The sequence below is a fragment of the Parasteatoda tepidariorum genome, chromosome 1, assembly GCF_043381705.1.
Source record: "Parasteatoda tepidariorum isolate YZ-2023 chromosome 1, CAS_Ptep_4.0, whole genome shotgun sequence".
NCBI classification, from domain to species: domain Eukaryota; kingdom Metazoa; phylum Arthropoda; class Arachnida; order Araneae; family Theridiidae; genus Parasteatoda; species Parasteatoda tepidariorum.
In genome coordinates, this window is record NC_092204.1 from 106,567,405 (window position 1) to 106,591,259 (window position 23,855).

Below are 23,855 nucleotides of genomic sequence, written 5' to 3' on the forward strand. Positions count from 1 at the left end.
ATTAATTAAAAAATTTTATTTTAAATTATTTTAATTTTTAAATTATATCACTATGATCATAGTTGTTAAAGCTGGACAATCGTTTTTAGGGGCCGTCTACAATTGATGTAGAGCTTGAAGGGGGTTTGTGAAATTGGGGTAGTTTGTGACAAAGTGAAGGAGTAACAAGAAGTGCGACAACCTACATTTTGGTTAAAATAAAAATATTTAAAGTCAGCAGATTATATTATTTCCTTTTATACTTTTTCATCAAGTCTAATCATTATTATAATGTTCACAAATTTCATTCAAACACATAACAAATAAGACATGATCTGAGACTAATAATGTTCAACTCCATAACCTCTTTTAATTTTGAACCCAATTTGGAAAACAAGGCAATTCCTAGATCAAGCATTAGGGAAAACTAACCTTCGTGGAGCACTTTTCGATTAAACTAACTCACATGTGTTAAATGGAGAGGGAAACGACGAAAACCTCCCACTGAGGATATTTTACCTCAGCACTGTGATGGGAGTGAGCCAGAAGCAGAATTTGTATCACCCAGTAAAAAAAAGGGGGACAAAGGGGTCAATTTATAACCAGCCTGTTAAAGTGCAGAGTTACACTTAAATTGGTACATTTACATTAGATAACAGCATTAATTTGAAATAAAATCACAAAAAAACATTTAAAACTGAATAAAGTATTGCAACTATCATGCCAAGAAAATTAATAAAATAAATTTGATATAATAGAACAACATTAAGCAGACAATAACCGGGTAAATTGATTAAATATATACATTTGGGAGAAAAACTACAACATAAAGTCGTGCAGGAGATAAAATATTTTTATAAAGAAAATGATACCGAACACAAATAGGAGAAAATAATTTTATTTTCCAAATGGAAATACAAAAATAATATTTTTATTTTAGCATTTGCCATGCAATACAAATGAAAATAAATGACAAAAATGAATATTTAACAAATTTTGCTTCTTGAAAAATGAATTATTTACAACAATGAAGAATAATTTACAAAATGCAAGGAAACAAAATTTCTCATTACAAGACAGAGATCATTAAATAAAAATATTTACAGCTCACTTTTTTTTCTCGAGCTAAGAAAATAGTGTGCAATTTTTTTCTCTTCAAAACTTTGTTGAATAAGTATATTCTAAATACATGTAAATATTATCAAAATTGCTCAATAAGAGCATCCCAAAATTAAAGCAAGATTTGAATAACGGATCGCTTATGCAACAAAATGCTTCTAATGCAATAACAGCAGCTGATAATTTGAGGCTATTAAAAATTCAGCACTTAATAAACAGAAAAGTGACACATTTTTATTGTTAAGCAATGTTGAATTATGATGAACTATTGAATTTCATGTCATGTAAATCCCCAAAATTGGATAGCCAAATGCACTTTCATGCAATAGAAAGAAAAAATGAGGGAAAAGGTCATAAGTGTAAGTTTTATACCATCATCCCCATAAACAGAAAAAAGAAATAGAGCCCGACTCAACTGTAACTATGTATGCTGTAACTAAACATTAATTCAGCTGCAACTATGTATAATGGTAATTTAACATTTCGATAAAAGAATGCACAAGTGCGGGCAAACCCAGGGTGGAGATTTGCTTAATATGCTATCCATGCCTATACTTTTTAAATAAATAAAAACTCCCAATTTTTAAATAAAATCTGTGTTATCTATCAAAATTACTTCCCGCATGAATTTTGGGACTTTCTAAGTAAAAAGTTTAGAGACTAGTTTTTAAAAAGGCATGTTTTGAAAATATTCTTTAATTAAGGATTCAAAGACCACTTTTATGATTTCCAAATAAACTAAAATTCTTAATTTTAAATTATTTTCATCAGTTCTCAATGAAGCAAGGGGGGGGGGATAATAATTCCCATAAGAGCAGCTAACAAGAGGTTGGGACTAAGTGAAAATAGTGTTCTAATTTTAGAGTGTTCAAATAAGCTTTTCATGGGTAGCATGGCTGTCAATTTGCCATTGGATACTATTAAATGGATAATGTCTTAAAATCATTCAGCATAAAGTTGGCAATATGGCAACAGCTTTTAAATTGTATGTAAGCTAAAAGAAATACATTTGAATCCATCAGAAATTTGAATACATCAGAAAGATGTAAATTATATTGAATTAAAAGTGTGTATATGTATTTGAGAGTTGTTTACAAATTATACTAATTTAATGAGCTTATCATTTGATACTATTGTCTTTCTTTAAAGTGCAACTGTGTCTTTTAATTTCACTATTAATTACAAATACAGTCAAAACTTGATCCATCGTTCCTGCATCTTTTGTTTTCCCATCACCTAGTTTCACTGGAACCGTCAAAAATGCTTTTCTTATTACGGGTTTTTAGATCATTTTAGAAACTAACAGAGGTTCAGAAATTTCACAGACATTCTAAAAACATTCAAGTTATTTCATCTTTGAGAATGTTTAGTTGTCAAGTTATTTCTAATTAGGATGATGAAACGGAACCTCAACCAGTACCACATTTGCAGAATTTGATTATTCTCTGTTTCCAACTACAAATGTCAAAAATTTATTTGCATCATGAAGAATGAGTGGTCAAACTAAAATTCCTGTATATTTTAACTAAATAAATTTGTTAATTCATCTATCTTTTTTCATTGCAAATAGTTTACAGTAAGTAGACAATTTTTTCAATTAAAATCTTTTTATTCGTATTGTAAATTTACTCATTTTCAAGTGCATTACTTTTCCAACTTTTTCCATTCGTTTGCCAACCCACGTTTGACGTTTTCTTGTACCTATTGTTCCCAATGAATCGATCTTTCTACTGTACTTAAATTATTTTACAAGAATTCAATAAATTTATGCCATAGAAGCTTCAAAAATCATTGTTCCTTGCATTGACATAGGCAGTGATTGCTGTTTAGAAGGCTACAAAAGAAATTTTACATGGGAAAATCTTTTGTTAAATATTGCATTCAATATTTATCTTAAAAAAGGCCTAAAAAGGTTTTTATATATATCTACTGAATATAAACAAATTCCTTAGAGATTCTTATTACATACAGATACTTATTAGAGTTAATTACAGATTCTTATTCAATTTACTACAACTCGAAGTGCAATATCTTGATTACTATTGTCACTTTGATTTTTTTTAATAAGGTTTTTTAATCTCTAATTTCATTTTATAATTTAAATTTTTTTTTTTACAGAATACTCTATTTTTCATAATTGAAAAAATATAATAAACACAATACGAAAGATAATAAATAAATTACCACATAATGGAAGAAACATAATCTTGTAATCTAATGAGATTAGATTTAACAAGTCAGATCAATAAAGTGGAAGAAAAGGGAATTAACAATGGATAATAAGAAGACTTGTTTACTTTTCTCTGGTTTGTTTTCATTTTCAGCATCAATGCTTTCTTATATTGCATATAAATTTGGAAAAGAAAGTATTCAAAATGTAGATGCATGCTATATAAATCATTTCAAACTCTAAGTTCTGGATAAGCTTTGTACTTATTATTTGCAGTCAAGAGTGAAAGAAGTGTTTATTGCTGAATATGACTCAGAGAAAATTAAAAAAATTTTAACAATTTAAACTGAGAAAAAAAGCCAACTCTTCATGAAAGCAACTGCTAAGTTTTTTGGTGACTCTATCAAATTCGAGTTATCACAAATGGATTGTTATACTAAAGTACTATATTACAAATTTTCACTGTTTTAGAAAGTGTAAAACAAATTTTTTGTTAAGCTTATGTAACTTCAAAATATGACTAAAACGTTTATTTATAAAAATATGAATACTTTGCATTAAGTTTAACTAATTATACTAATTTAACGAGCTTAGTGAAAAAGCAATACAACATTTTAACAAATTTGGAAAAGTTAACTTAATACATCAGGAGCTGTTTACAAAATATGATTTTTTCATAAATAATCTTACTGAATAATTAGCAAAATTAATGTCCAAATAGCCAATCTGAAGACTAGCCAATTGAAAGCTAACAAATTTAATATTTTAAAATGTTAAATATGTTTCTCCACATCTTCCAGTGGAAAAACATGCTACAATGCAGTGAATTTGAAAAATTACCTCAATGTATACTGAGAGTTAATCATAAAATAATCTTAAAGTTGGAAAATTTATTTATGTGATAAATATTTTCTTCCACTAGTTTCAGTGGGAAAAAAAAACATGCTACATTTCAGTGAATTCGAAAAATTAATTCAGCGTATAGAAAACATCAGAGAGTTGCTTATAAAATAACTTCAAATTATAATAAAACTTATTGAAAAATTGACAAAATCAAAATATGTTTATGTTTGATACTAAGAGTTAACCATAAAATGTTTTCAGAATTGGAAAATTTATTGTTTTAAAGTGTATTTTAGCGTGCTCATTCACAAGCTCAAGAAATATAAATAGTAATCACAATTATATCTGTACAAGTGCGCACATGGTCTAATAGAAATAATAAAACTTTAATAAACAAACACTGAGCACAAAAGCGAAATAAACCTGGCAAATTAATTAAAATATACAGCCATGCAAATAAAAATGTTCAAAAAACAATGAGGGTTAAAAACCAAGTAACAAAACATAATTTATACAGTCGATGACAAACATACAGGGCTGAAGAAAATTTGTAACAGTTAAAAAGAGCTACAGGTTCATCATGCTCTTTTACCTTTCTGCCAAGGATCCGTAGAATACATCAAGCTTGTGTTTACTTCACCCATATCTGGTCCAACGGCATATTTAGATCTGGTCGTCCCATAGTTGTCTTGCTATATATATAAAAAAAAAGCAACGGTATTAATTAAATTTACAAAAGGAAAATATATATATGGCTGTTAAATTTTGCAAATATTTTTGTCTCATAGTTATCTTGTTATTAAAAGCAAAAGAGCAGCATTATTAGTCTAGTTTATAAAATAAAGAAGAAATATAAGTAACGTTTCATAGATATGTCTGTCTCATAGTTATCCTGATATTAAAAGCAATAAAACAAATAACATTATAGAAACAATTTGTAAAGGGAAGTACGTATGATATGTAGATGTAACAAGCCACAGTGTTTGTGTTATAGTTATCTGTCAATAAAAACTAAATTTATAACTTTATTAATATTGATGGGAAAAGGAAATANCATTAGATAAGTTCAAAATGAAGAATAAAACAAAGAAAAATTATAGAAAAATGGAAAAAAAGGGGGGGAATAATACGTAAAAAAATAACAAACAGTTTTAAAAGAAACGAAGAAAGAAAAGGATGAAATTTTATTTAAAAAACCGGAAAAAAAAGATATAGTCTTCTCATCAGCCCACACGATTATATCCGTAAAACAGAGTGCTTTCTGATATTGTATCAATAAAGCCAAAGCAAAATATATTAATACAATAGTGTGAGGAGCACTCAAAAAATTTTTTAATAAAAATTACTACAAATAAAATAGAACACAAAAAGTAAAAATAAGTAAAAATAACATGTAAAAACAGAAAATAAAATAAAAAGAAAAAACAATATAAATAGCTGTAAGATTCCGCACATATATTGTTTGATCTATAGTTATATTTTAATAAAAGCTACATTATGAATTAAGTAAATAGAGAAGTAACTATACACATATCCAAGAAAATTTTGTTTAAGAACAAAAAAGACAGGAGCAAAATCAAATTTATTAAGTGTAAAACAAATGATTTTCCATATTAAACTAATGTGACAATCACATTTTAGTAAAATGTATTACCGAATATGACTTTCCAAGCTGCAGTTGGCAAAACTTTGTTGCTTGGTCCAAGACTGAAGGATAAGGATCAACCTTAAATAAAATAAAAAAATACATAATTTTTAAAAAATTAAAATATACAGCCGATATACAATACAATAAAATACAATAAAATATACAATAAAATATAATTAAAATATACATATTAAAATATAAAATTAAAATATAAAAATTAAAATATCAGTAAATGTTTTTAAAATATTAAATAAAAATGATCTAATTAAATTAATAGGAAATAATGGAATTAAATTACTAGAAAAATTTTAACTTTCCAATGGAAATAATAATGGTACAAAGTAATAGGAGAATGAGATGTGATGTACTGTGTGTCCTGAAAATTTATTCTCACCAACTTTTCAAAATTAGTTAAAAAAATTCTTCAATAAATGTTGCTATTAAATTAGAAAAAAAAACAAAATATTGTTTTAAAAATTACAATAATTTGCGACAACAATGGGATTGCAGTTTGAGAACAAAATTAACAGAAGCTCATGCAAATTAAACAGTAGGATAGGACAGATACTTATCAGCAGAATTTTTTGCAGTATCAACCTTTTCTCTTAGAAATATTTCCTTTAATTTTTAAAAAATATATTAACTTCAAACTTTAAATCTTAATTTAAATTTAAAAAAAATCCTCTCTTATTTTTTTTTAATTTCAGCTGAAAGTACATAATCTTAATTAAATTGGCAAAACATATAAATTTATACAAAAATACGATTTTGAAAAAGTTTAATTGCCAACAACTAACCTCCAATTTTTACAATATAATAATTTACTTTATTAATAACCTTAATAATTTTTCTTATTCATTTTCAGATTTTTTTTATCGAAAATACTAAAAAATAACCATCTGTGCTAAAAAATTTCAATTATACACTAATTATTATTATTACCTACTAACTAATTAAAAAAATACTTAATACTGTTTTTAGTAGTTTTATTTAAGAAGTTTTTAATTAGTTAATTAGATTAGTCAATTTAATTAATTAGAACTAATTAGAAACTACTTAATATTATTTTTAGTAATTTTATTTAAGAAGTTTTTAATTAGTTAATAGGTAATAGTAATAATTAGTGTATAATTGAAAATTTTTAGCATGGTGATTATTTTTTACTATTTTCGGAAAAAAAAAATCTGACAAAGAATAAGAAAAATATTAAAAGGAATTAAAAAAAAATCAGAAAATTTCCAATTGAAGAAAAATAATATCCCGTTTATCCCGTTAATTGAAAAATTGCTACAAAATATTAATCAGTGTGAATATGGCATTACCTCTCCAATTCTGTACATGGTGTATGCTTCCACTAAAAGTTCATTGGTTTCATCAACATAAATTCCAGCTTTCAGCAAAGTTTGGCATGATCTGTAAATTTCTAAAAGGCAACATATTAGCCTACTTTCTTCAGGCGGAGGTTCTTCTTGAAGTAAGGAGTTCATTTGATCTCGAAGAATATTCACGCAGCAGTCATATGCTTCTCGCACTAAAACGACTCGGTCAGTATCTCTCATGTATTTTCTACATAAAGTAATTTCATTTGTTAGATATAAAATGATAAAAATCACTTTATTATTTATGTTAATTGTGTTAAAGTTGTTTAGATCTTACAAAATGTGAATAGTATGCATACAAATCAAGAAGCCTGAATAGTTTTATAGACAGGGCAAATTTTATAATTTTAACAGGCTATTTCCAATAATCATATCCTTCAAAAATCAGAATTTTTTGTAGTTTCAGAACTATTTTTTCTTAGAAAAAAGTTAAGACATAAATGTTTGTTTTGAAAGGGTCAATGCGTTATATCTTTATTAAAGTTTTCAAAAATTAAATTTTTTAAAAAAAATATTTCCCTAGTTCCCTGCAACCAAAAAAATTTTTTTTTGTAGAAACCTCAAATGTTGAAGAGTACGAATAATTTTCAACACAAAAGTTAAAGTACTCACAGCTGTTGCTAAGGGTGTTTTAGAGTTTCCACTTTCTTTAGCCAAAGCAAGTGAATAAAAATTATTTTTAACAAAATAAATAGATCCCACTTTTATATAAAAAATATAATTATATAAACTTTACATCCATTTTCAAATAGAAAACTAGCTTTTATTAACATGCTGTGAACCAGAAAAAAAAGAGAGAAGAAAGAAAATAGAAATAATACTGGCAGTCTTTTTTAGAAGTATCAATCAGAATTTAAATTCTTTACGGAATCGAATTCTGGATGGATACATCTCTAAATTTCATATGATTTATTACATTTTGTAAGAATATTTAATAACTGCTTAGAATAACTAATTTCTAAATAAGGAAAAAATTACTTTGGAAATTACGAATAAAGGTTTCAAGATTTACATATAACGTTAACACATACAATTTTTGTAAGACTTCTAATTCAGTAGAAAAAATGTGAATAAGATTAATTTGGTACAAAACATTTATTTTTAAACTCAACCTCACAGCTGTATATTTAAACAATATAGTATCATTAGAAATAGTATTTCAGAAAAAATGCATCAATGAGACTCTTCAATATTTTTAAATAACAATAAAATGGAAAAATATTAGGCGGCACTTACTTTCCAAGATCAGGTGTTCTATACAACTGTTGTGAAAGATATACAAGCATGTTATAGTCTTTTTGTTGATTCAAAACTTCAATTAATAAATGTACAGATCTATACATATGAGCTCCAAAACTACCAGGACGATCAATTTCATTGCTTGGAGCTCTCCAAATCCCCTATTAGAAATTGATTTCATTTAATTTAAAGTTTTTTTTAATGTGAGTGACATTGTTATTTGGAAAACAAAATAATAATTTACAAGAGTAGGAGTGTTTAGAACTTATTTGCTGATTCTTGATGCAAAATTTATAGGCAGGGTAAAAAAGGTTATAATTTTATCAGTCAAAGAAATAAATAAATCAATAAAAAAATAAAATAAACAAACTAAAAGAATAGACACAAGATCACATTTATCAAAAATATGACACATTGTCAAACAAACAAAAAAAATATTTATTGCCATCAACATTTTGAATTCTTTACATAATATTTCCCTTTTAAAGTTATTCGAGTTTTGAAATTAAAAGAATAATTTAAAAATTTTAGCTTTCAAAGAAGTAGCACAGAATTAATGGTGTAAAGGTAAAAAAGATGGCTGAAGTTTTTTCACATATCATGCCAAAAAATGAAAGTGTCAGGAGCAGAAATTCAAAAAGAAAAAAAATTAAGATTGGAATGAAAAGAAATTAAAAAAAAAGAGAGTCACTTTTTTGAGTTGAATCATACACACATAAGTTTTTAGCAATCATTATCATATATCACAATAGTACAAACTGAATATATGTTGACATGTTTTACTTGAATTAGATTCATTTAACATTGACTGCATATTTGTTTAATTTCATATCACCAGATAACTATGAACTTTTAAAAGAAAGAAAAAATTTGCATATTTCTTTTATCATTAAATATTTTCCCTCTAAAATAATAACTTTTTTGCGGCAAAAGAAAAAATAAAAAAAGAGAGAGAAATGATGCAAAAAAAGGGTTAGATTGTAGAGGAAACAAAAAAAAAAAAAAAAAAAAAAATTTCGAATCTAAGTAAAAGAAAATGTTGAAATATAGTAATAACAAATTGAGAATAATAAATGTAATAATAACTTACATTAAACAAATTGGTGTTTTTCCTATCAGCAAACAACCCAGGCATAGAGGGATATTTTTTACTTGGAGGCGTAGCAGCAAGAAGAATTTCACGAGCCCATTGAAGATTCTAAAATAAAATGCAATGTTAAGTACAGTTTCATGTTTATTAGTACATTTCAAGTTACAGTTTTAGTACACTTCACGAAAAATAAATCTTCTCTTGTGATTTCGAACTTATATAACTAATTTTCTTATGATTTAGCTTGAATAAGAAATAAATATGAAAATTGTGGGTTTTCAAAGTATATAATTCTTAATGATCAAATTATTTACTAAGATTTGCAATTTCGTTCTTAAACCTTTGCAAGGCCTTTTTTTTCCTAGTAATATTACATTAAATTATTTACGGGACTGAGATTGATTTATAAAATGAAATTCAATTACCTTATAACCAGGGTTGGGTTTTTGACGTCAAAAAGTGGTTTTTGACATGACAAGGGTATAATACTGGTTTAAACCGTCAAAAACCCGTCAAAAATGTCAAAAACTGAAGTTTGCCAAGAAAATATATAAACTTCAAAACTACCAACAGTTGCCATGCATTATATTGAAATTTAATTATACTATAGGTAATCAGCAGGTTTTAAAATATTTTTTAATTAAAATTAAGGTAAAATAACAGATTTAAAATCTCAGAAATTTATATTCAAATGCATGTGCAGAAAAATTTTGCACAAAAATTGTTTAAATATTTATATTTAAAAAAATTTTTTTTTTCTTTTTGATACTTAAGAAAATTAAAAGTTTATTACTATGCATTTTTGACATATAAGGAACATATAACTAATATTTATAAGGAACTTACAAGTTATGTTGTATAAATACAAACTTGATATAAGATACAAGTGTATAAAAAATTTTTTTTAATGTTATACCGAATATCTTTATTATCCAGTATGTTAATTTGAATTTAAAAGTAGTTATATTTATGAATAATGATAAATATAATTCATATTGTTTATTATATTTATTTATAATTATTACACTTATCATTTTAAAACAATTTTTATCTCTTAATTTTTTTTTCTCCACTTGTATTAAGAATACAAATAATGCATATCTTGAAAGCAAGAAGTAATTATTCAACAGCTGAATATTTAGATATTCAACAAAACTATATAGTATTCAGCAAAATGAAATTCACAAGTATTTGGATAAACTAAATTTTCAGCATAGTAAATGAATAGGCTGAATATACTGTAAATCGACACTAACTACTCTGTGTATTTAACAGAAAGCACTTAAATTTGTATTGTCTTATGTTAAAAAGATTATTAAGAAGATTTAAAAGAATATTAAAAAGATTTTTCTTTAAAAGATGTCTAATGTACAAAACTGCTAATGTTTATCTTTAAAAATGTCTAATTTTTAGTATAATCTATACTATACACTAAATTTGGTTATAAATAAATTTCTTAATAATATCACTGCAGATTTTCAATAACACATGAAAATGAATACATAATATTACAAAAGATGTGAGCTTTCAAAAGTACAAGATTTTGGTTACTATTCAAAATATAAGTGTTTCTTCAAAATTTTAAATTTATTTTTTCTAGAACATATTTAGAAACACTATCCTTTATAAAAAATATATAAATTTTATGTATTAATTAAATTTCACATATGAATATAGGTTTTCGACATTTTTGACAGTGAGGTTTTTTACGTGACGGTTTAAACCGTCAAAAACTGTCACATGTCAAAAACCTGCCAACCCTGCTTATAACCAAAAATTATATTGATATTTTTTTGTGGGAAGATAAGTGGGATTTTCAAAATTTTACCTACAGTAAAGAATTTAGTATAACTACCATATTTGTGCTTATAATTAACCAAAATTCTAAATTTATAAATGATATACAAATAAACTCTATAAGAAATAAGTAAATGAATGAAAACATAGCCCACAAGAGAAAATAGCTCCCTAGTGTCTCTTCTTAACATCATGCCAATTTTAACTGTTACCACCTTTTATGTAAACAAAGCAAATTCTTCACTCTTATTTCTGAAGCAGAAAATAGTTTCTTATTGTTTGTAAATTAATGAAATTGGTGGTAATATCCTTTATAAAGGGTTAATCATAAATTAAATTTTTCATCAAACATTCAGTGTTAAATATTGTAATAGTAATATCTTTCGTGTAAACACACATATTTTTTGCATACTATTGCAAAACATATTACAATTTTCGACAGCAGAAATTAAGAAATGATGACAGAACCCAAGTAACCAATAAATTCACATATACTTCAAATCATGAAACTTATATTTTAAGCAAATGCAAACACGCATATAGTTTTGAAAATAGGAGAAATTGTTGCAACTATTAAGATACTGGTACACAAAAAAAGGTGACAAAAAATTTTCTCAGAATATTGTTGAATGCCATATGAGAGGTAGGGCATGTTTGTTTAATATTTATTAGTACTATTTCCCATATTTATCAGGCATGTTTATTCTAGATGAACGTGTTGATATTATGATTATTAGTAATATTTCCCATTTTTAGAACCTATATTTTGAACCAGTGGCACCTGCAATTTTTAAATTAGGATGAAAATTAAAATTTTTTTATTGACTGTAGCAAAATTATGTAGGATTTTTTTTTGTTTTTTTGATAGATCAATTTTGAAAATACAAAGCATATTTTTTTTAAAGTACAGAAGATTTAAAATTATCCAACTCAAGACTAACCAGCCTGGTATAAAATTAAAAATATAGGAACCAACCGTTTGTAAAATTTGTCATAGTAGGGGGAAAGGACAACAATTTATTTAAGGCTTCACATATATTCAAGTAGTTAGATATATTTTCCTATCCACAAAAAAATTTGGGTACATAATTTTAGGCATTAAGGCTCATGAATTACACTTTACAAAAAAATTTATTTTAATAACTTACCTTATTTCGTTTTGAATGACAAAAATAATGAGCCATTCGGTACAGTGCTTTGTAATGTTGAATGAACCTCTGTAGAACTTCCCTCAATGAATCTAAACATGCTGGAATTAACTTAGCAATTTCAGATTGACTTTGCAAGAGTTCTTCAGGAGAAGGTGGGATTTTAGGTAAGGTCATGATTATAGGTTTCTTTTTCGATTTACTTTTACCTGAACCAGTTGAAATGGAACTAGATTCTGTTTTTTTTGGCCCTAGATAATGAAAAAAGGAAAACAGTATTACATAAAAGCTTCTTCTACTATTTGAAGTAGAATCCCAAGCATCCGACACCAAAAGAACCAGGTGTTTGTTAAAAATTCAAAGATAATGCGGTACATCATTAGTTCATGCGCTTTATGAATTAAAGTTTATAACCATTTAAATATTATGATATATTCATTTCAATTCATAAAGTTTCTTATTTTCAATTAATTTGCATAATCATGATGTTTACAAGGCACACATTTTGCAATTCTAGAATCAAGTGCAGCTAGAAATTGTAAACTAGGAAGAGACTTTGTTTTTCATCAGGTTAAATTTTTGTTTTTCATTTTCTCTGTTTTGTTTTATTCTTAACAAATTCTCGAGGATAGAGAATTATTCTGTCAGACTATATCTTTCATAAAAAGTGAAAAATAAATGCTCCATTTTAATAGATCAAGACAAATAGTGCTTGATAATTTTTAAAACTTATGTGGATTTTTTAACAAAAAAATAATGTAATAAAATTATGTGGTTTTATAATTTCGGAGAGGTCATCTAATACTCAACATTTGCGTGTGTCTATTATTATTATTTTTTTAAAAAATTACTTTTATTATTTGGATGACGCTGAAAAATTCCATTCATTTAAATTATGCAAAATCATAAATACAAGCATAAGTCATATACCTTTCAAAAAATGCTGACTGCAGAATTGTATTGGTACTATTTTGTCAGAAAAAAATTTGTTTATACTCTAGAATAATGTTATTTTTATTTCTCTTACTTTAATTGGAAGATAGCGAGTACGTTATAGGTTTCAAAAGATTTTACAAGGAAAAGTAAACAGTTAACGTCAGTTTATCTTAAAAAATTAAAGAGAAATAGATAAATGCATATTTAATATTTTCTCCACTCTTTGCACCTTTTGAATGGCAGTATTTGTTTAGAAAGAAAGGGGACTGAAATAAAGTAAGGAGGGATGTCACATAATTGGGGTTCTACTGTATAGATAATTTAATAAAAAATTGATAAAAAGTCATTGTATCAAAAGAGCTAGAAGAACCAATTATTTATGAAATTAAACTAATGATTTAAATTTTTAATGCCGGAGGCAATGTTTCCCCGTGTACATTAAATTTAAGGAGAATAAAAAAAGAAATTTTAATTGAAAACAGGAATAAAAAACTATTTCGATATCAAAAAAAAAAGTTCCCAGTTCAATATTAATGAATTTCTTTCTTTAAATTTTATTATAATTTTCTTTTTATGGCAGCAAGTACAGTTTAGAGCAGAGGTTCCCAAACTATTTTTGGCAATGGTATTGAAACTGAACTTTTTATAGAACCCAGAAGAAGTGAAGTTCATTGGCAATACTGAATGAATTAACTAAAGAAAGATGACTCAGTTTTTCATTCTTCACTTTAAAAATTTTGAAAATATTTAAAGTGAAGACTGAAAAAAATTCCTTTTATTATCAATACTATCCTGAAAATTAGGTTTCATGTCAGATAGCTAACACATTATTGCAAATGACGGCCGCTACAGTCGCTAAATTTTTGATGATATGTAAGCAAATGATGGCTGTAGCTGCCGTACAAAACTAATACATTTATTTGTTATTCATTCAGTAATACACCAAAAAATAGATGTAACATTCCAGATTCATACATTCCCATACAACTGACGCTCAGTTACATAAGGCAATCATATGCAGTTGAAAAAAAAAATTTTTTTCCTGAGTATGATCCACAAATTAAAAGTATGGCAAGGTGTTAAATCCCCAGGTTTAAAGTAGCATCTAACCTAATTCTGAATGTTTCTGGAACATGCATAAGCTATTAATAATAAGCTGAGTTATGGTTTTTGCTGAGACAAAAATGAAAAAAGAACTGTGATAAATGATGAGAATAATTATCAAGGAAGCATATTTCTTTACTATTAAATTTGGTTATTTAGTTTCAAATTTTAATCAACATTAACAACAGGAAATATTAATGCAATTTTTTACAAATCCTTTTCCTTATTTATTCAACATATTAGAAATAATTTTTTCTTCAATGCATTTCACTTTTATTTCATGAAAATAACTAAAACATTAAATTAATAATGGATTCTTGATTGAATATAAACATAATTACAGATTTCTAAATTCATTACTGAGTAAAAAAGTGTCCTAAATCTTAAGAATACTAGGATTCGGTGGAAGAAACATTTTTTAGGAAAAATCATAAAAGGTTTCAGTTGATGAAAATTCAAGAAAAAAATTCATTTCGGTATCATGAAAGAAAAAAAAACTTCCACTCAACATCTTTCTTTAAGTTGAATCATTTATTTTTTATTTACTTTTTTATTTTTTATTTATTTTTTATTCTTGAGAACTTATTTTGCACACCTTATATAAGGATAGTTTTTATTTATTTCTGAATCTAAATTCTAAAATTTCATATCGTAAAACTTAATCACATGTATAGCAATTCGTTCTTTCCTCTGCTACCTTCATATTAATCTGATTTGAAAAGATAAATTATTTTGCTTTCCAACCATTAATTAAAAATTAAAGTTTTACCTTTTGTTTTATCTTTATCACAAGCTGTTTCTGGAATATTATCTTCAGATAGTTTGTCCAAGTTTAGATTTTCTACAGTAACTTCTGCTTCCAATTTTACATTCTCTTTCGATGCATCGATTTCTTTTGAGTGATTAGAATTTTGTTTGGCAGCATTAACATCAGTCTCACTTGTAACAGATTTTTCTTTCGGGTCAGAAATCAAATTAGATTCAATTTTCATAGGAGATGATTCCATGGGCTCAGGATTATTTAAAGATGGATCATCCTCTTTGCTTGAAATACCGTCTTTCAATTCATGTTCAACAATGTCGTTAGTGCTTTCATTACTTTGACATGATTCTTTAACTAGTAACTCATCGTTATATACTTCAGTCTCAGAAGTTTTGCTTATTTTCCCAGTAGATTCAACTAAAGGTTCAACATCCATTATTTCAGGTTTTAATGATGCTTTATCATCAGCTTCAGAGTCATCTACAGTTTTTAGTAAAAATTCCAAAACTGATACAATTTCAACATCTTTCTCAGTTTCAAGAAGTGAAATAGCTTCTTTATTTTCATCTGATGGTGATGACATTTTATCATGTAGAGTTGGATGAAGAGAATCTTTGTTTCCATCATTAGAAAAAAACTGGTGTGGTTCTTCATTTTGAGTATCACTTAGTTGACCAATTTCTGTAGGAGGATTTTGTATCAAAGTTTTGTTTTCTAAATCCTTATCTTCATCGGATTTATTTTTATTGATGTTCTCTTTTTCTGAACTTAGAAGCTCATCTTTATCTTCAACAGTAGATGGTAGAGTTTCTTCAAAATCTATAGTAAGATTTACATCCATCTTATCATCTTCAAATGCCAATTCACTTTCCTTTTCAGTTTCATTTACAAATAATAAATTATTGTCTTCTTTTTTACCAATGATAGACATGACAGCTTTCTCATCTTCAGTGATGACAGATTGTCCAATTTCATTTTCAGGAAGAATTTCTTGAACAGCATTGTTGCTCTCATTGAGCATTGAGTGGATAGCTTTCTCATTTTCCTCCATCAATGACTGAACTGCTCTCTCATCTTCACTCAGCAATGACTGAACTGCTCTCTCATCTTCACTCTGCAAAGATTGAACTGCCATTTCTGTTTCTTCATCCATTTTATTATTCTCTTCTAACAATGACTGCACAGCACGCTCATTTTCTTCTAGAGATGAACGGACAGCTCTTTCATCATCATTTTCTTGCATCTTAGTATCCTCTTCATAAACCACCGACTCATAATAGGCTGAATCATGATCTTCTTGCTTTTGGTCATACATACCATAATCAGAATAGTCATAATGGTCCATTTCCTCATTCTGAAGATTCATCTCTTCAACAAGCTTTGATGCAGCAGCTTCAGTTTCCAACTCCATCGCTAAAGCTTGCATTTTGGCAAGCTCTTCATTTTCTTGATTTATTCTTTCTTGCTCTTCAGCCATTTTTCGTTTCAACTTTTTTTCAGCATCATCTTCTGGTGTAATCATTGTTTCGGGAGGTTGATTAGAAGTGTAAACACATTCTTCAGCAAATGATTCAACAACAGTAATACTTTTAAATTTCAATAATAAGTTTTGCGTTTCACCAGAACTGCTATTTTTGTTTTCGGCTTGCTCAATTTCTTCATCAACAAAGCGCTCTGAAACAACTCCAACCAAAGAATCCATCACTTCTTTTATAGATGCTGACTCATGAGCTTCAGGGGAAGAGTCTGTTGAAGGGCGGCTTTGACGTCTATCTGAGCTTTCAGAAATTTTCTTGGGTACTTTGTTAGCATCTCCAAAATATGTATGGTCAGCATTACTTTTAGGTTCAGAAGTAACTGCAGTAACGATATACTCTTCTGATTCAGAGGAAGGGGTAGAATATGATCTGAAATTAAATAAGGAATAACTTTCAATATTTAGACTCTTGCGATTAAAGAGTACAATATTGTCTTAAAAAATGAATAATACATGTTTTCAAAAAAAAACAAGAAAAAGTTGCTAATTATTAATTTGAAATATTTTGAAACTTTTGGTTAAAGAAAAGGTAAAATATTTCATAAAATTAATATAAAAATGAAAAATAATATTTATAATCTTTTAGCTCAGAATAAAGATTGAAATATTATCTAAAAATTGGAAGAAAAAAAACAGAATATAAAAAAGAAAACAACCTACTAAGCTTTGTTTTTGAAAACAGTACTCAGTTATTCTGTTATGGTGGAGACATATCAGTCCAACTTTATCAAGGTATCCTACTTAGTAAAAGAAATAATTCCAAGTTTTCGAGGAAAGTTTCACCAAAATTCCATATCCGATCTTAACATGATAGTTTTTCATTTAAAAAAAAAAAAAACAAGATTTTTATTATGTTTATTATGACGAAAATAGATTTTGTAAGAAGCAAAAGGACACCAATTGAATCTCAGATATAAAATACAAGTGTTTACAATAAATAGTTGAAATTAATGTTAAAAGCATTAACTTGAATCTTAATGGCTACTCCTACCCCTAATTTATTCCCCCATTTTCTAAATTTCTAAGAGAGTTTTTCTAAGTTTTGAGAAAAAAATTTAGTTTTCCCTGATTAGTCCTTCAATAATTTTACAAATTTCTAATTTAAAATGGCATACACTATAATTTCACAAGAAGTAATATTACTTACCAAAGAAACAATTCTCACCACACAAATTGAAGGTAGAAAACAAATAGAGAGCAACACAAGGGTTGGTTCATGCTTGGCAGAAATTAAGAATCTCTATGACCACCACCTAACACACAATATGTGAAAGTAGGTGTTCCTATTTTAAATAACCACATTGAAAATTCGATTCTGGTTAGTGTGGTTTATCTGTTTCATGAGAATGTACGGAAGGGTTATAATTTTTATATGCTTTCTATGCATTAGATTCATTTAACTAGTAGGGTCAATAAATAATAAAAATTATGTCGCCAATTATTTTGGATTCATCAATTATTAATATTTTTTTGTATCAAACTAAATATTTGTCTGATATTCTTTATAATAAAATTGCACTGAGTTTTTACATACATTTCTTTTTTGCACTTTTCTTGATATTTAGCAAATGGACTTTCTTTCACAGCTATGAGGCACCTCTTAATGGTTTTGAGTGTCTCTAGATCTGTGCCAATAACCTCATGTTTCCAGAGGAATTTTAAGCAGCTTGCATGAAGTCTATAGTACACCTAAAACAAATAATGAATTAAAAGTTTCAATAAATCAAAATAAATTTTATTTCTTATGAATTTGCCTTAAAATTTTAAACAAACAAATTGAAATTATGCAAATGTTTTCCATAATTGCAAGAGATAAAAAATGCATAAAATAAAAAATTAAATAAAACTATTTTGGAAAGCATTTTTTTTAATAAATAAATAAAATACTGTTTTGCAAGGTGAAATTTTGCAAGGTGAATTATTAAATAGAAAGGTGAAAATTTATAAGAAAAACAATTTTAATCTGTAGGTACAAAATATAACACAAAAGTAGGAGTAGACTGTAACCTGATGGGCTTTTAAATTAAATTTTTTTTTATTAAATTTTGCACATTGGATCTTATTAATTTAAATTAAGCATCCTATAAATTTTTTCCATCATAAAACTTTGCCTCTCATTGTTTTCTTAGGACAATTTTTCAACTATTAGCGGTTGTAAAACTGTCCTATTTTCGTCATTCTCATAAACACTTCTAAATTTTTTTTTTCAATTTATCACTTCTAATAAATAAAAAAATAATAATCATAAGAGCTACTTGCTTTAGTAGGGCACATAATTATTTAAAGAGAGAAAAAAACTTAACAAATTAATATAAAAAATTATGCATACTTCAAGAACCTCAATGGATAACTCTGCAGGATTATGATACAAGATCTTTTGAGGATACCTAGCAAAATCTTCATGAAGATACATCAAAGCCTAATATGAGAAACATTTGAATTAAAACAAACTTTTCATAATTTAAAAAATTATATCAAAGATAAATACTTTTACAGATTATTTTTTAAACAGGAAACAACTGAGTTACTTTTCAAAAAATATCTTAATAACTACAGACTAGTAGAACGAAATCAATTTTTTTTAATTCGCAAAAGTGTCAGATGTTACTTCACCATGCAATTAAATACTGTATAAACTTATGGAATTGCATTTATTTAGTATTAGAGAAGGTAGATATTGCTGAGTTTTAAGATAATTTAAAGGATAATTATGAAGTCAGCTACATGAATAGAGAAAAGATTATTCATAAAATGCATTGGTCCAAGTTTCTAACATGAAATATAAATAATATTTTCAAAAGTGTGATGAAATTAAAAATATGTTGTTTTAATCCATTTATTAAATCTACTGACCTATTATTTTTTTAATGGATAACTGATGGTAATAATTTTTAATAGTTACTATTAATTTACAAAATAAAAACATTCATTGATCAATTACTCCTAAGCTACTGCCACTTACATCATGCTATTGAGTGAAAATCACTAGTGAGGAAGGTGGAATTGAAAACATTGCTAGACGAGGTAGAGAGGAAAATTGGTTATTAGTAACACTTCCAACTTTCAAAAAACTGGTTCGAATGTTCTCAGTCCTGCTTTTCTCACAAGTGATTTATTTCACAAATTGATGACATTGGTAATGACTTATTTCACAAATTGATCGTACTTGACGTGAGCCTGTGCCAAAAGCCTAGATCGTTATTTAATGTCCTTAAGCAATCTGAATTTTATTAGTTAAATTAAATTAATTGCTCCCTTTCCCGGGAATGAAGTAAATAGCCTGGACTATAAATCGATGTATCGAGACATATCGATTTAACGCATATATCGGCAAGAAGATACAGCGACTTTCATTCAAGGCGATGCATCAGAAATCTGATTTAAGCCGTCGAGTAAAGACAACGAGCTCAAAACGATATAGCGATATAAGACACGCAAGGATATCAGATAACGATATAGCGATATAAGACTCTTCTCTTACGTTCCGATGTCGACTCGCGCTGTGGAAGACGATGTTCGTTTCGTTATGTTGAAATGGCCTTGATTGGTGAGCTGTAGAATCAGAATCAGAGTTTTGAGAACACATATCGTTATATCGCATGTTCCTTTTCGCACCTCTCAGCTTTTTTCTTCTTTGTCGCGACTTTTCTGGTAGATTATTTTCAGTGGGACTAACTTTGTGATCGCCGATGTTACCTTGTTCTGAAGGCAATCTATTATTAAAAAGAATATATAAAGAAGAGTTTCTTCATTAACTAGATAAGTTTTTTTTAAAAAAAAACTTCTTATTTTTAAATGTGAAAATTCTCGGCAATCTATTTTAGGCGCCCATAAAGAATTGAATTTGTTAGGTTATTTTTTTACTTTCTTTTAATTTATTAAAAACTTTTCGGATGAAACTTCTAATAATTTAATGAGTTTTTATTACTGATTTTAAATTTATAAATCTTGTTGTTTTTATTTTTAGAAATAAAGTTAAAACAAAATTTATTTTTGTCATTTGGATTTGGACATAAGTCAATCAACTTTGTTTATACAAAAAAATTTGAAAGGTTTGCGTATTTTATTCATTTTTTTAAGACATTTAGCACTTCGTTTTATTAGAGAGTATAATAATTTTTTTAAAAAAATATTCTTTTCATATTATTTGTTAATTAGCTAAATATAGTATCGAATATCACAATTTTTTTATTTTTAAGAAATTAAATCTCACTTTGTTTCTTGTTCATAATTCGGTCATTCTTTAACTTAATTTAATTATTTATCTGAAATGATAAGGTCCCACAGTGGACTGATCGTTAAGACACGGTTACCTGCAGATCACCGAAGTCAAGCATCACTGGCTGCGGTCAGTGTGCGGGTGACTGACCACTTGGATCAGTCTGCGTAGGGACCGAGGGTGAGCGGTATTGGTCCTCGTTAAACTGTTCTATCGTAAAGTGCTCGACTTCGTGTGCAGGTCATCGAGCTACCGAAGCGGGGGTGCCACCCCACCTGCAGAGGATCAAAATTGTGATGGCATGTCTTCGGATCATCCTCAGGGATGCTTCCCAGATCGTCACCAATAGCCCATTGTGTAGCTCTAGTGTGACGTAAATGAACTATAATAGAACTATAATAACTGAATGATAATAATAAAAAATAGTGTTTTAAAAGCGTTTTTTTTTTCTAAAATTTATTTAGCACTTTGTTTTAAACATACAAATAATTTTTAACGTTTCATTTAGAAATTGAACATTACGATCGAACTTTATAATTATGTAATTATTTATGCATAATAGTAGTACAAGAAAATAATAATTTGCAAAAAACGCTTTAAAAAAAGTTTTTAACACTTTGTTTTATGCGTATTATAAATTTCTAAATAAACATTTCAATAAATATTTTAAGTAAGATTTGTACATTTGTCAATTTAAAAATGCTATATTGCGATACATCGCTATATCGCGATGCAAAACTGACGATGCATCACGATATATAATTTCTAATATCGCCCAGTCCTAGCCTGGACAGGTATCAAAACTGAGTTTTCATTTTCAATAATGTAAATGCAAACTTTTATACTACAAGTTTGCATGACTAATTGCAAGATATGTTGATTATAAATGTTGAACATAAAATAAGACTATTTTAATATAGTTAATATTATATTGTTTTTATAAGAGTTGGTTTTTACTCTTAACTATATTTAATAAAAATTGTACATTTACTTCATAAAGGCAATTGCATAAAAACAATATTATATACTTAGTTTATGAAGTTTGAAGTGGCAAGGATCTAAAAACTTCTTAAGTGGATATAACTACAGTTTTTAAAACATCTATGACTTAAGCTACGGAAAAAAAATCCAGATTGTGCGCAGTTGGACAAATTGAAAATTAATAGTAGCTTCTATTTTGAGATTTATAAAAACTGAGTTTAATATTTCATAAATCCATTCCTTTTATTTCAATTCAAGTCCATCAAGTTTGTGTCTTTGATTCAGCATATTAAAGTATATTTGTAGAAACAGCTTGTTATTGTTTAATATTAAGATTAATATATGAATAAACTTAATTATTATCTCACAGCAAATAAAAAGTGAAAATGGCTTTTATAATTCATGACAAAAAAAATATTTAAATTAATTTTATACTTTAAGGGAACTTTTTTTTAATGAAGTTTCAATTATATTAGGGGAGTTCCGACTTGTTAATTCCACCAATAAATAAAGTTTTTTTTATACGTATATGTTGTGATGTCAACCGACGTCATCTTCTGTCATCACTGGGAGTCCACGACGACAGCCTGTAGTTCCTGAATAGTGGCGCTGCCTTACCTTACCAAAGAGTATATAAACACATTTCTAATAGATGTTCATCGCTAACCTTGTTACGTGCTGAAAGCATGTTATTGTTATGTTATGTCTGGTTGTTTTATTAAATTTATACTTTAGTTATTATGTGTCTTACTTGGATACCACCAAGGATACCCCACAATACACTAATATATATATTTGTATATACAAGGTGGTCTTAATCAGCACCAAAAATAATTGTATCTTTTCTAGACTTTTCATTAAAAAAATATAAAAGTAGGGTTAACTAGCGAATATTTATGCAAGGAAAAATCTTACATGCTATTGAAATAAGTTGAACTAGTGAGAAAAGCGGGACGAAAAAAACAACAGAATCAGTTTGGTTGAAATTTGGAAGTATTTCAAATAATCAATTTTTCATTCCTCTTTGTTTCTTCTAGCAATGTTTTCAGCTCTATATTCCTCACCAGTGATTTTTTATGATTGATAGCATGATATAGACCAGTGGTTACCAACTAGCGGCCCGTGAAGCCTTTTTTGTGGCCCGTGTACTAACATATATTAGTTGTCATTTTTTTGCAGACAATTTTCGTAAAAACTCTATATTAGTTTAAAATACTTTTCTCGTTTAAAAAAACCCCTAATTTCTCCGTTTCTGTGAAATTTAACATACCAACGGTGCAAAAAAATTTATTTCTCAGGTTTTGCATCCAAGAGAATATTTATTCAAATACAAAAATAATCATGTATGTTGCTCTTTTTTATTTCATTTTTTTGTATTTTGTGAATATAATTTAGCATGTGGGTATCAGAAATTTTCTCGAAAAAATTCTCCAATTAGACTTTTTGAAATCACTCATTTTGGACAAAATTATTTACACCTGTAAACTTTGAATTTAAAATGTCTATTCTCTGGTGGGTGCAGCAGACAAACCTCAATTTTCTCATTAAACATTTCTGTGTGCTAAGTCTTAATGCCAACCTTTTTTAAAGTTTTATATCTTAACAATCAGATATCTGTTGCACATTAATTGTTTAATACATAGGTGCACATTATAGTTAATGCAGCCAGAATGTTTTAATATGCAATGAAATATTCCTAAAAATCTACTTCTTATTTTAATTTTCAACTCAATACTTTTGTTTTGTACAACTTGATAAAAATCTGACAGTGATATTTAATGATCCTTCAAACATAAAAGAGTAATATATAAAATTTTGATAAAGTTGCGGCCCACCACTTGACTGGTGTTTTTAATAGTGGCCCCTGGCCTCTTGTAAGTTGAAAACCCCTGATATAGACTAT

At 27.2% G+C, this 23,855-nt stretch overlaps 1 protein-coding gene across 3 annotated transcripts in view; it reads right to left on the reverse strand.

Moving 5' to 3' along the window:
- Positions 1-861: 861 nt before the first annotated feature.
- Positions 862-23,855, reverse strand: part of LOC107441829 (calcineurin-binding protein cabin-1) — a 74,007-nt gene continuing 51,013 nt past the window's right edge. For all 3 annotated transcript variants that reach the window (XM_071184738.1, XM_016055212.4, XM_071184741.1), the window contains 9 exons: positions 19,082-19,171; positions 18,287-18,441; positions 15,222-17,122; positions 12,413-12,663; positions 9,468-9,575; positions 8,375-8,538; positions 7,082-7,325; positions 5,766-5,837; positions 862-4,803 (listed from right to left, as the gene is read on the reverse strand). In XM_071184738.1, the coding sequence (XP_071040839.1) occupies positions 4,690-4,803; positions 5,766-5,837; positions 7,082-7,325; positions 8,375-8,538; positions 9,468-9,575; positions 12,413-12,663; positions 15,222-17,122; positions 18,287-18,441; positions 19,082-19,171 (3,099 nt within the window). In that variant the 3' untranslated portion in view covers positions 862-4,689. The remainder of the gene's footprint in view (positions 4,804-5,765; positions 5,838-7,081; positions 7,326-8,374; positions 8,539-9,467; positions 9,576-12,412; positions 12,664-15,221; positions 17,123-18,286; positions 18,442-19,081; positions 19,172-23,855) is intronic.